Consider the following 13,317-nt stretch of genomic DNA (forward strand, 5'->3'; position numbering starts at 1 on the left):
TGGAGATAATGCTTGTTGTTTTGAAAATGTTAATTTCAGAAATGCTCCAAAACAACTGAGAAATGGTACCATACAGCATTACATTTTTTTCTCGATTGCTTTTGGCATATTTCATGAAAGATACTTAACATTATCAAGAGTATGCTCCTGATTGCCACAATTCTGAATGATACTCATTTCTCACTTTCTCATTGTCACTGGCTATTTCTCTTTAGCAAACTGATACTTATTCATGTCAAAGGCATTAGTTTTGACATTGAAAGGCTCTACTGTACATTACAGTATGTAAAGTTCACTGGCAGCAGAAAGCACTTGCATGTGCATGTAACTTCTTCAGGTCTCAAGACAGTACTTAAACAAGCTGTCTTTATAATTAAAGCTTATACATTTAATTAATTTATGATTTATAAAGACAGCTTGTTTAAGTGTCTAGGTTTATTAAGATTTATTTGAATCAGTGATTGAACAATTTAAACTTTGTGAATCTTAATATGCATATTAAATTATTAATATTATTTGTATTTATATGATTTAGATTGATAGAAACATTTCTTATAATTGAATTGTATAAGTTGAAAGAATGACCCAATTTTTTTTTTCTGTGTATAGGGAGTGAATGTAATGAATTAGAACTATACAGTACACATTACTGGAATTAAGCAGTGTTTCAAATACTTGCATTTTTAATATATTTTAAGTTGTAATTTAACCTGTCTGAGTAAGTAATCTGCTTCAATGTTTAGTTACTTCACAAATGAATACTCAACTAAAATCTGGAAAACTGGCTTCTCATCCACACCTTTGTGCACTATAGTATGACATGCCTTGCTTCCATCTGATTTTTAAAGCATTAAATCAGTCTGGGCCAGGACAATGTCACTTTTTCTATATAGTGGGATACCTGACGTGTACTGAGAAGTTCATATTTGCCTGATTGGGCATATTTCCGGGCCTGATTGGGAGTGGAAAGACGTTTGCGTTTGTCTCATTTTCTGATAAAATACACACATACTATTACTGAAACTGCCCAGATATGTACTTTCCTCAAAATAGTAACAAGTCAGTAGAATCGTGTTCAGTTAATACGAATCGAAAGCCAAATACAGTCCTGAAGGTAAGCCTCGCTAAATGAGCCCTACAAGCGCAATCGCGTCATTGCATTGGGCTGCGCAACATTTTAAGGTGGACCGGAAAATCCGAATAAGGAGCCAACTTCAGCCTCGTGATTATGCAGCTAAGCGTAAACTGTTCCTACATTCGAATTAGATTCGAGACAGAAAACGACAATGATGTATGTCATCTATGGACTTCGGTCCGATGCAGAGTTGCAGTGAAAAGATACAGACGAAGCAGTCTGTGTATTCATATAAACGAGCACGTTAAAAGTTCCTCGCTTTGAGTTTTCTTTCAGTTCTTAATTTATTTCAGTAATAAATGAAAAACAAAGTTGTATTTGTCTCTTTATTTTTTGTTAATCCGAAAAATGATCCGATCCGTGACTCAAATACCGTGATGTGAGCCGAACCGCGAGTTTTGTGATCCGTTGCCCCCCCTAAACCAAACCAAGCAAGCTACCTCGCCAACACGTTTACACGGCACATTACGGGTTCATTGCAGCTGTATTTTAAATAATTCTCATAAATACAGAGAAAACACATCGGTAGATATATCCCAGACTCAACAAACATGTGGAACGTCCAGTTGGTTCCGGTAATATCAGACAGTGATATTGATTGGTTGTTCACGGCGAAAACGTCATTCTGCGCGACAATATTTTCATTTAGCAGCTACTAACTACGATTACCTTAAGTAAGAGTGGTGCAACAGACAAAGAATGACACTAGTTTCAAATTATTTAGTTTCAACGTAAGACTTAAGGTACACTTTACACGATCGAACTTACGCTAAGTTGGTGCAACCCAGTGCTGATTCTGAATATGCGATACGTGATGGCTAATTGGACTACATTTCCCAGCGGTCACCTCGGCTGCTGTGCGTTAACGCATAAACATCCCGGGAAGAAAGGGGGAGGTCGGGTTAATGTTTACTTCCGGGTTTCCTGTATGAGGCAGCGCCTGGTCGCAGAAGCGGTTGAGTAACCCATGCAGCCGTTCATGACCCAGGACGGTACAGCAACACCCCCCGGGACTCCTTCTCTTTGGTCCTGTAAGAGGAAGAGGAGCTACGTTACAGCGGAGCACAGCAACTGCTGTCGGGACCAAAAGGACCGGCTTACACCGCCATAGTTGTCGGCGATTGCCTGTCTTAAGCTGAAAGTCAATGCGGTCCTCTTTCGAGTGCCTTCTAGAGGAGTAGCGCCAGGCTTGCCGTTATGCTCCACTTTCTCCTTACTGGCAACTCCTGCTCCCAAAATTGAGAAATTCTAAATAACCTGCGGGTAAAAGTATAAGCATCCCCCTACGGAGAAGTTGTCCAATAAAAGGTTGGAGGGACCCAGATAAGCCGGGGGACGCCTCCAGAAGGCAGTGGATCTATCCTACCCTCCCAGCCATCATGGACTGGTTAATGGGGTGAGTCACGGACCAAAAAGTAGCAGTTCACCTTAAACAGCCACGTTTCTGGAACTTTCTTCATCAGTCGATGAAGAAGGAAAAAACACAGAAACACAATGCAATGCTCTTTAATGCATTTCGTTAGTTTTGCAAGCTACATCATGCTCGGTGTTTGAGTTTCACTTGTTCTTCTTATCCGAGCTGGTCACACTTTTAGGGCTTGAGTGTCCCCGTGGCTTGTGGCACAAGTACTTCTATGGGTTTGCTCAACAAGTTACTTTGAATGATTATGAAAGCCTTGTGTTATAAACAAAAATCTGCAGCGTTTCATAGTTTTGCAGCCTGAACTTTCACATGCTGTCCGAGATCGAATGCACACGTTGTAGTTCTTGTGAATTCTTCTTCCGAAACATGTTTAAATGATTTTCATGCACAGTCCTGTCGCTTTACATCTAATGCAATGTTGTGGACAACGTGAGGATCGTTACGCCAGTGCTATCGCTATATTGAGTTATCCAGATTTATTGGCCGTTGAAGTAGTCATTTTATCTCGACAGTGTTTTAAATAATGTACAAACGATGAAGTCAGACGTGATCTGCAGGGCACATAAAACCGAGCTCCCAGCCATTTGTGGATGTTTTCTCATTTCCCTTGTTAATAAACTTGTAGTTAATACTTAACTAACGGTAATAGATAGTATACAAGCCTGTGATCTCAGGCGTATGCTGATGATGGTGGAGGTGCTGATGACAGCTTCTTTTTTTAGGAAAGTGCAGCAACTCCATGCGACTTTCTTTAACACCGCTCCTTTCCGTTTAAGGAGTGCTCTTATCCAAAATAATAGTGTTACAGCACATTTTCTTCCCAAGAATAAAAAGCATAGCCTAACAATGGTACAAGCAGTTATAGCAGGAAAAAAGGATGTTGATGTTACTTCCTAATGAGGCTGACCTAGTAAGTGGAGTATTCTGTCATTTCAAGTTTTTACTTACCCAAGTTAAAAGATGTTTCCCCAATTTTATTTATGTTATTTTCTTTGATTTGGTTTTGGAAATGTGTTTAGTACATATTAGTCCACTGACAGCTTAAGACATCAAAGCTGAGGTAATCTGCATGGTGTGTTCAATTGTAGAGCCATGGTGGCAAATATTTGGCATTGTTATCTACGCCAGAATGAGTATATTTCCATTTGGAATCTATGTTTTTAAAAACTGAGGTTCAGAAATATATGTTCCTATGGTATGAATTTCAGACTTCTGGGTTCCCCTGTTGGCGTTCATGTGGGACAGTCACCCGTCCAGCCAGTGTAGATGAAATCTCGAACAGGTTTGTTAAATCTGTGTTAAAGTCTTTTTATTGACAACTTACAAAAAACATTGTCTGTGCAGGCTCTAGCATGCCTTAATTGTTCTTTTCATCCCTTAAGCCTTAAGGTTCATAAATCCTCAGCTTTTAAATGAGGCGACAGCTGTTCAGATTGATACCTTTCGAGATGTGTCCTGCATGTGATTCCTCAGGTACTGCTCAGGCATGCTTGGTCTGTGTGGTGATAGACCCCATGTCTGAAACCAGGAGTCTCCCCACCAGGCTCTCCGTACGGAGCACAGCCGAAGCCTGTCCTTCTGTTTGTCACCCAACCACCATGCATCTCTCTACAGTGACAAGGGGGGAGGTGCCACCAACTGTTTAGGCCTCCTGATGGAATTAGGCTGTTTCTTCATTCTCTGTGTATCTTCAGTGGGGGGGTTGTACATGAATTTGCTCTAAAAGATAAATGTAACTTTTGCATTCGACTGACCAAAAAATCTTGGTCAAAATAGAACCCGTGAGACTTGCATTGTTTGTTGAAACTATAATAATAATGATATTACTTCTGCTAGCTTGGTGGCTGATCTAACCCCCCCCCCCCCCACACACACACACACACACACACACACACACACACTTATCGTATGCAGTAGCGTCATGATGCATTCTGAATGAAGCAACAGGCTGCCATATCACTGTCCTAGGTTGATCTTGTGGCACTTTGTCTAGAAAGACTTCCTGGATATTTATCCTAGCCTGAATGGTCAGTATAACCCAGTGCTTCCCTGGTAGCTCAGGCACTGGGTCGCAGGGGCTGGATGGTGGCGCCGCGATGCTGCGTCAGGGTGGGTCCCATGCCCACGCCTGGCCTCCTGTCCAGCCTGTTGTCCATTCCAGCCACACCCCCACACTTCCCAACAACAGTGACCTTTACAGATGGAACCCGCACTGGAGATATGCTGGCCTTTTAGCTGCTGGTCTGGATACGCAGAGTTGGAGGAGGAACTGGTCTATAGGAGTGCCGTGCTTCAGCAGGGCTGTTGAAAACAGGAAGCCCCCAAGCCTTTGTAACACACTGTAAACGGAATGGGACCTTGTCTATCATAGACTAAATGCTCTATGAGAAAGTATTATGTTCCAGCTTAGGATCTGATATCTGAGTAATATAATTTTTGAGAAATTTATGAATGGTGCTAAGAGCAATGTTCATATCCTGCTCACGGCTCATAAAATTTTGTCCCTAACATGATCATACTGAAACTGAAGCAGGTCGTAGTAAAGATGTAGCTGGAGCAAAGCCTGTTCCTAGTGTAGGTTGTTCAGCCATTTTGTCTTGTACCTAAAGCACAAGAACCCTTGCAGCTTATCGCGACAACTTGTTTGCTAATGCTGAAAGAAAACTGTCGTCCACGGCAGCCAAACAGCGAGGCCACATAACCGGACCAAACGTTTGTACTTTTGGCCTGTCCCAAAACCCCAAGGCCGGCAGGCTGATCTCAGGCGGGTGACAATTGTGCAACTGTTGTGTAAGGTATTGGCATTGCATGCTGTGCGACGGACAACAGTGGGCTGTCTGTCAGCTCTCTGTCTAGAACATTCTGTTATGGATGAGTCCTTCCCAGTATGAATTCATATTTCTAGCTGATACTGTAAATGCAGTCTCATTTGTGACCATTGGCATATATTTATTGCTGATACCCATCTGAGTGATTCTTGTAACTTGAATGAGTCCTTGATTCTTTTTGGTGCCTGAGTGGCACTTGGAGGACTTGTGCAGTTGGCCAGCTGGTTTGGCCAAAGCCACCCTAAAAGGAGTCAGGGAACCCTCAGAGCTGTTAAGGGAGTAGCTTTACAGATGTGGACATGCAGGCTATCCCCTGCATTAACCAAGCAGCTTTCGGTATGTGATTTGCTTTCGGTTCACATTGTCATATCTCAGGGTTTGGTCATGTACAGGGTGTAATATACATTCAGCGCAAAGTCCATGTAGCTACAGCTTTGGACTTCTTTTCTATCCTTAGAACAGCCTTTGAATCTTTCTGTATAATGAGCCTATTTTTATACTAAAAGATGGAGTTGACACATTTTTAAATGACTTTTCCTTCATTCTCAATCCCAGTGTTTACATCCCTTTTAGCAAGCATGTCCACTCTTTTCTGTTTCGGTAATGTTAGTATGCCCGGGGGGGGGGGGGGGGGCAGCCAGGTGACCTTGGACCCCCAGAGCTTTTTTTTCTCCCTACTTGGGAGTTTTTGGTTCCTCTCCTCCGTTGTCTTCTGGCTTTCTTTATTCAATTTCTTTCTTTCCTTTTTTCTGCATTCCGTATCTCCCTCTACTTCTGTTTTATGTATCACAACACAATCCTGTAAAGCGCTTTGGGACAACTCTGTTGTGAAAGGCGCTATATAAAAATACATTGAATTGAATTGAAGGTTTTGTCAAGTTTTGTCTTGGGTCTTTTGCAGAAAGTTTTGATGTTGAGTCCTGGGTCTTATTGTCGTCATTTTGCACTATTTTTTTAGTAGTAATTAGTGCATGACTGTAAATATGTAACACTTATTGCAGTCTCAGACTGGAGACTTCTTGATCAACATATTACACGTTAAACTACAGTGGTGTATTTTTTAACTGCACTAATTTTAGTGCTTATGAAGGAGAAATTACATTTCAATTTATGTGACAAATGTGGCAGGAATGTACATGATAGTGACGAGCGGCTTTCAAAAGCAGCTGGGGAGCCTATTCTAATTATCTTTTTAATGTTTATGATGGTGCAGTGTTCTGCTCGCGGCAAATGGCGCAGTGTTTGAATAGCCTCTTCCAGGAAAAGGTGTTTGATCTCTGATAAGCTGAGCCAAACCGAAATCCCTCTTAGCAGCACTAAATCACTCAAGATTCACCTTGTGTTTCAGAAGGCCGTAACAGTCTTGGAGTTTTGGAGTGTGTGTGTGTGCGCGCGTGTGCGCACGCACAGGTGTATGTGTGTGCATACATGTATACATACATACATACATACGTACGTACGTACGTACGTACGTATATATGTGTGTGTGTGTGTGTGTGTGTGTGTGTGTGTGTGTATATATGTATATGTGTATATATGCATGTGTATATGTATATGTGTATGCTATGTTTACATGTTTTATAACTACATGATAAGGAATTGTTTGCACTTTGACCTGAATTATTCATTTATTTCCTGATTGCATCTCTAAGCCTTCTTTTCTCTCAAATATTTCACAGCACAGTAGTTTACCTCCTGCTTCGTTGAGGTTATACGTGTGTTTGAAAATGGAAAATGAAAAAACAGTTTTGAAAGTCAGTAGCTGTGTATTAATTGGTCTAATATTTTGGACAAGAATTATCTCACTGACCATGTATTTATACAATTTTCTTGAAATCCCAGGCTGGAAAGTGTCAGTGATACTGACACTTAAAACTACCTATGAGATCAAATGCCCACAGAGGGTCTTCCTTCTGTTTTCTAGAACAGTGTTTCTTAATCCGGTCTTTGGGGACACCCAGACAGTCTGCATTTTTGCTCCTTCCCAGCTTCCTACCAAGGACTGGGTTGGGGCACACTGGTGTCTTAACACTGATAATACTAGCAATTCTGATGTCGACTCTGTCTGACTGACCAGTGAAGCTTCTGGGACCTCAGTAGTCTTCTACGCCTTAAAATAGGATATGGTAACAGCTTCAACTCCAGTTGGTTCCTCCTCAGATTTGTTAATTTTTGGGTCTTTGTAAGATAATTTTTTATCTTTGTAAATGGATTCCATCCCTCATGAGAACAATATCACTTCAGCATGATTGCATTGAAAAGAATAAAGTGAGTACACCCATGGAAAAATACAACCTCGATTTAATCTAGAACTGATCTGATGAAACAGCACCATAGACTAAACTGCGATTGTTATCATGTTGCTCAGTCCTCAGGCTTCATATGTGGAATGTGTGGCTTCATGTAAACAAGCTAAGACTAGTGCCATGTTTGGTGAGAGACCAAAGACATTGTAGCATTTGGCATTTTCCCATATCTCCCTGCTATATTTTCATTGGTCGATTATGGCTAGTGATGAGCTTGTGGGGTTACCTTGCATGGGGTAGACCAGTAAGGGATAACATTTTTTATGCCTCCTGTGTAATCAAACTATTCCTCACTTGTTTAGTTCTCTGAAGGTATGATTCGGTGGTACTTGCCTGAATATTACTCAGTTTTAGCAGCTGAAATCACAAGCTCTTTTTCTATATTTCTATATCCCCCTTTGGATCAGTATTTAAGGTGCTTCCTAGTTAATGCACCTTTGTTTCTAATTAAGCTTCATGGGTTTTGAGTAACCTTGGGACAAAAACTGGCATAATGGTTAAGAAGCCAGGCCTGAGACTCAGAGGTTACTCTACAGCAGGGCTATTCAATTACAAATTCAGTTGGGCCAGATTTTCAAACCAAGAAATTTAGCTGGGCCAGACATTTTCAGCGGCCCGGTAAGTAGCAGGTAATGACATTTTAAACCAGCACAAATGAATGTATTGAAAAACAATTTTTATTCATTGTTTCCTCTTTAAATCTGGTCACATCTGACACAGGTATCAAAAAGTGCACATAAAACAACAACAAAGCTATAACTGAACAGAATCTGAAGTAGTAGCAATATTTTTTTCCACTTTTGAAATAAAAAAACATAAACATTTTGCTGGCATCTGACACTGGCACATCTCAAAGTGCATAAAATCAAAAAAGTGCACAGTATTAGCAAATAGCAATAAAATTAGTTTCCCTTTTGAAATAAAATAAATATTTTGGTCATATATGACCCAGGCACATCTCAAAGTGCATTTAACAGAATAAAAAGAACTATCAATGCGGTCAATGCACACACCTATGACAAATGATAACCATAACTAACACGCAACGTCGACTGCACACTGGGGGAAACATTTTAAGCATTTGAACTGGTGTTCGTTTTAAATCGCCACTTGTGAATGTGAGAATTCATGAAGGCTTGTGAAATGTGTTTTTTTTTTTCTTCCTCTGCATTTCTAATCAACCGATCCATACTTATTATACGAATCTGTTATCGGCCATATATGACCGATCCATGTCGGACACTTAATTATTTAGTTTTTGGTAGACTATAAAAAGATAGTTCTCTAAATCGATTTGTACAATCAATCGCACGTCCGTTCTTTCCCGTTTTTCATGTGTTTTTTTTTTGAGACATTCAAACTGAACGCTAACGCTGCAATTCAGTTTCTTTGCCACTCACCAGGTCTGAGCGCAGTGAATTCCGCCTGCTGTGACTTCACGCCCGTACACTTCGCGGTAGGAGGAGCGTAATGAAGTGTATGTGACGCTGTTGCCAGTGAGAGAAAACAATCCATTTTAAGCATTCAGCACTCGGAAGATATTCAAATTGAACTGCAAATGCCTCAAAAATGCTTAAAACAATGTTAAAATGAGGTGGGACAGTACGTTACGTATGTTTCTAGTAGCCAAATTAAATATTTTTTAGGGATACAATTTTTCATTTGTATTTACTAGTTAAAAAAAGAGTTCTGGTATCAGATATTGGGTATCATGCTTGTATCGACACTGGATAAAATGTGATCGGTGCACCACTAGTTTCTGGCGGGGTCCCGTTCTGGGCCGCTTGGAGGTAGCTTCTGGGCTGCATGTGGCCTGCGGGCCACCATTTGAATAGACTGGCCGTACAGTAGACCATGACAGCAGACCATGCTTTCCACAATGAGCCATGACATGAGGTCCCCTGCCAGTGTCAGACTTCTCATTAATTTCCCAAGGCAGAGTGAGTGAACTCTTGGTAGCAAGGTCGGCTTCTGGCTGGTGGAGGAGTAGCTTTTTTGGTTATTCCGCATTATGTAAGGGATTTATTTTAATAGTCTGTCACCCAGCCCTGGGCCCCAGCTGCAGAGGCCCGCTATGCATAGCAGGCCTGCCTGGAAGTAAGATACGCCGCAGACAGGATGTAACCTGAGCCAGTGCTTACTGCGCTAAGTGGACCGAGTTACCTGGATGCTGCTCCTGCCCTGGCTCTGCTTTGAATCGTCACTAAATAGGATTAGCTCTCATTCTCTCAGGCTTCCTTTGGTCTCTAGGATCAGGAGATGAGCCGAGTTGTTCATTCCAGAGATGCCAGTTTGGGTGAGGCCCCTGCTCTCAAGTGCGCCCCCTCCCCGTTCAAACCTACACACCATCCTGTTTGACTTTGTAACCCCCACCCCGGTACTCCCTTTGCCAAATGCATACCCCACCTGCCCGTTTCAGAAGCCCCGCCTCACCCAGTGGCCCTTAAATGTGATTGGCCGCCTTGTGTTTCGTTTGGTGCCGAGCGGCTGCCTGCTGACCTGCCCCCAGCTTTGCCCCTATGCTGCTTTCTTGTGTTACTGGTGAGAGGAAGAAGTTGTTCAGGGCCAGCAGGGTCAGGCTCACATCAGCCGGCTTACATTTAGGATTCAAACTAAACCTTGTTCTGCTCTTACAACAACAACCAGCTTCTGCTGGTCCTAAAGCTATGACTGAGCGCATGCTTTGTGTCTGTGTACTATATTTATGTTATTTATCTCCTTCCTTTATTTATATAGCCATTTTTTTTGCTCCAGAGAGAGCACCACAGAGCTCACATTTCCTGTTTGCAAGTTCCATGTAGACATACTATAAATGTCTTGAAGATCATTTGTAACTAACGTCTATCTTATTTTTGTGATTTTTTTTTTGTATCAAACGATATGAATAGTTATCACAATGTAATTCAAACCATTATTTCCCTTAGAATTGTCCTTAAACAGGTTCTGAAAATGACAAAAAACAACAAATTGGATGGACTGCCGACTGACATGTAATTTTAATAAATAAATCATACAAATATTTTTTTGATAGGGTGTAACACTAGAAAATGACAGTGCATGGTGTTGCTGGGTTTTTTCTCTGCCTCACTCAGCATGTTTACATGCACATTAAGAAAATCAAATTATTGTGTTAGTCCGACTAAAACTGGACTTACAGTACAGTACATATAAACATGGTAGTCTGACTGAAATCATACTAAATTGGACTAAGCCACCCAGAGACTGGTAGTTGATTTACTCCGGCATGTATACATTCAGTTAGACTCAAACCGGCCCAGGCACTCTGCCCATGCTCCACAGAATCCCCCTGGGCTTTGATCTGGAAGTAACAGAAGAAGCTGATACCCAGAACAAGCTTGGAGCATAAGAGAGGACGCACAGTACGTACGAAATGTACAGCGCTGCAAAGCGTCCAGTTCACCGCTCAATCACTGCCATAAAACATAGAACCCACGCTGAATGACATCACAATGTGATGTGGGGTGTTTTGTACTGAAGCCGAAAAATGGCTGTAGTAGGAATGGAGGGCGTGCAATATTAATACCAACATCACATGTTATGCACATCCAATTCTTACATTGCTAGTCAGCTAGATTAAGATCAGGCTTTTTCTTACATTCAGTTTAGTACGGGTATTATAGTGTCGGGAGTTTAAATCTCGCTAAAACGTTTTTACTCTGTCATAGGAAAAAAAACCTAGCAAGTTTTGCCATTTTAATTACTATTCCTTTTCAGGATTATGTAGTATAGGTTTAAAAATCAGTTTAAAGTTTTACCTCCGCTGCTTTTGCATGAGTGCTGCATGTGTTCTCCGAGACGATCATAATAATTTTCATCCTTGCTGTTTAAATCACTCCTAGACGGGTTTGTGAAATTCATGTTGAACTCAATCAAAGCTTGTGTCACTTCATTTGTCCTCAGACCTGTTGTTATTAATTTTATTATTTTTTTACGTCTGTGACGTAATGGGTCAACCTGAAAGAAGCCATATCGCCACATATCGTAGCGGAGTTGGACGTACTTTGATCAATAAATCGATTCCCATCCCATGCATGTATACTTGGGTTCCATGCATCAGGCAAGGGGGCAGATGGGTGTTTTTCATCTTTGCTGACTTTCAGCATTAAGGGATGTGTTATAGTGACAAATGTCAAATTAGCATTCTGCAAATCCTTTGAAAACTCTGAAAAGTGATTCTGGCCAATGTATGTAGTATTGTTCCTTGTGTGTACCATGTAGGTCTCTACAGTAAACAGAATTTCATTTCTGTCAGTAATTTTTAAGTGTCTTTTCGACTGTGTGCATCAGATTCATGAGCTGAGTCAGATCGCAATTTGCGGTTTTGTCTCTCTACCTTTTTCTGTCAGATTCCGCTTAACTGGGGGGAGCTGGCGGCCTCAGCCACTTCCTGTCCCACGCGGGTGTGCAGGTGAGCAAATGCTTTCGCTTCGGCAAGCCGTCCCAATCTGGTGCTGAATTTGCTCTCCCTGGGCCTCATCACCATGTAAGAAAATGCACTCATGCCGGCCTTGTTTGCATGGGTTGCTGTGTTTCATGGGCATCATTTATTTAACCAAAACTCCTGCTTGGTAGCAGGGTAGGGAGGAAAGAAAAGAGTGCCTTACTCTGTAGTACAACTGCACTGAGCTTGTGAAAGCCACTCTGACACTGAGATATGTGCTGTTTAGGCGTTAAAGGCGGAAAAGAACTTGTTGCCAGCATACACCAAACCACCAAATAACTATCAAATAATTAAGAAAAAAACCCAAAAATATCAGTCGATTACACTACATTTCATAACATTAGATCTTGAACAGGGGTAATTTTATTGTCACTAAATTATGGGCAGTAAAAGACGACACAGTCCTGGTAACAGATAATTACTGTTGCTTGTTATCCAGTGACAGAAGAAGTTTGTTTAATTTCGATTTAAGAATTTTTAGGTTCCTCAGCCATCCTGAACCCGGCTTGGCTCCACTAAGGTGGTACCACTGACATGCTAAATGCATCGTTGATGGAGCTGATGAGCTGAATTTAACCGGCTGTTGCACTTCCCGGAATTCCACCACCAGGCGGCGCAGTAGCACGGATAATCAGTGTCGTGCTGAAACTCGCTTTAAAAGCAACTGTCAGGGGATTTTTAGTTTCCTTATCCAAATAGATTTAATTAGTTCATTTTACATACATTTTTATCAGAAGTAAATTCTTCTCTCTTACAACTTTAATATTAATCTAATTCTTTTTTTTAAATCATATTCCCTGTTACCACAAATAATGAAATAAAACCCAACTGAATATATCTATGCATATTTGATTTCTAAAAATAAAATATAATCATGAGTAAGCGGAAACATATTGCAGAGAGTTACTGCACACTTATTAAAGCAGTTTATTCTGTGCCCTGGTGGGCGAATAAGGCCCAGTCTCCCTGAGCATCTGCTGTCGGTCTGGGGCCTATAGTACGAAGCGGGGTTACTGGCTTATCAGGGTAACTTGTAGGATTTAAGGTAGTCTGGGCAAAATGTAAGTGAACGAATATGAAGTCCATTTAAAATGTGGTACCTTAAATCCGTTACCCCAAAAAGCCAGTAACCCCGCTTCGCAGTACAGGCCACTGGTCTTTGT

The 13,317-nt window shown here is 41.3% G+C and overlaps 1 protein-coding gene across 1 annotated transcript in view; it reads left to right on the top strand.

Moving 5' to 3' along the window:
* The first annotated feature begins 2,045 nt into the window (after positions 1-2,045).
* Positions 2,046-13,317, top strand: part of LOC111841016 (MOB kinase activator 2-like) — a 44,716-nt gene continuing 33,444 nt past the window's right edge. The window contains exon 1 of the mRNA XM_023806457.2: positions 2,046-2,531. Coding sequence (XP_023662225.1) covers positions 2,515-2,531 — 17 coding nt within the window. The 5' untranslated portion in view covers positions 2,046-2,514. The remainder of the gene's footprint in view (positions 2,532-13,317) is intronic.

Source organism: Paramormyrops kingsleyae, chromosome 11, assembly GCF_048594095.1.
Source record: "Paramormyrops kingsleyae isolate MSU_618 chromosome 11, PKINGS_0.4, whole genome shotgun sequence".
Taxonomy (NCBI): Eukaryota; Metazoa; Chordata; class Actinopteri; order Osteoglossiformes; family Mormyridae; genus Paramormyrops; species Paramormyrops kingsleyae.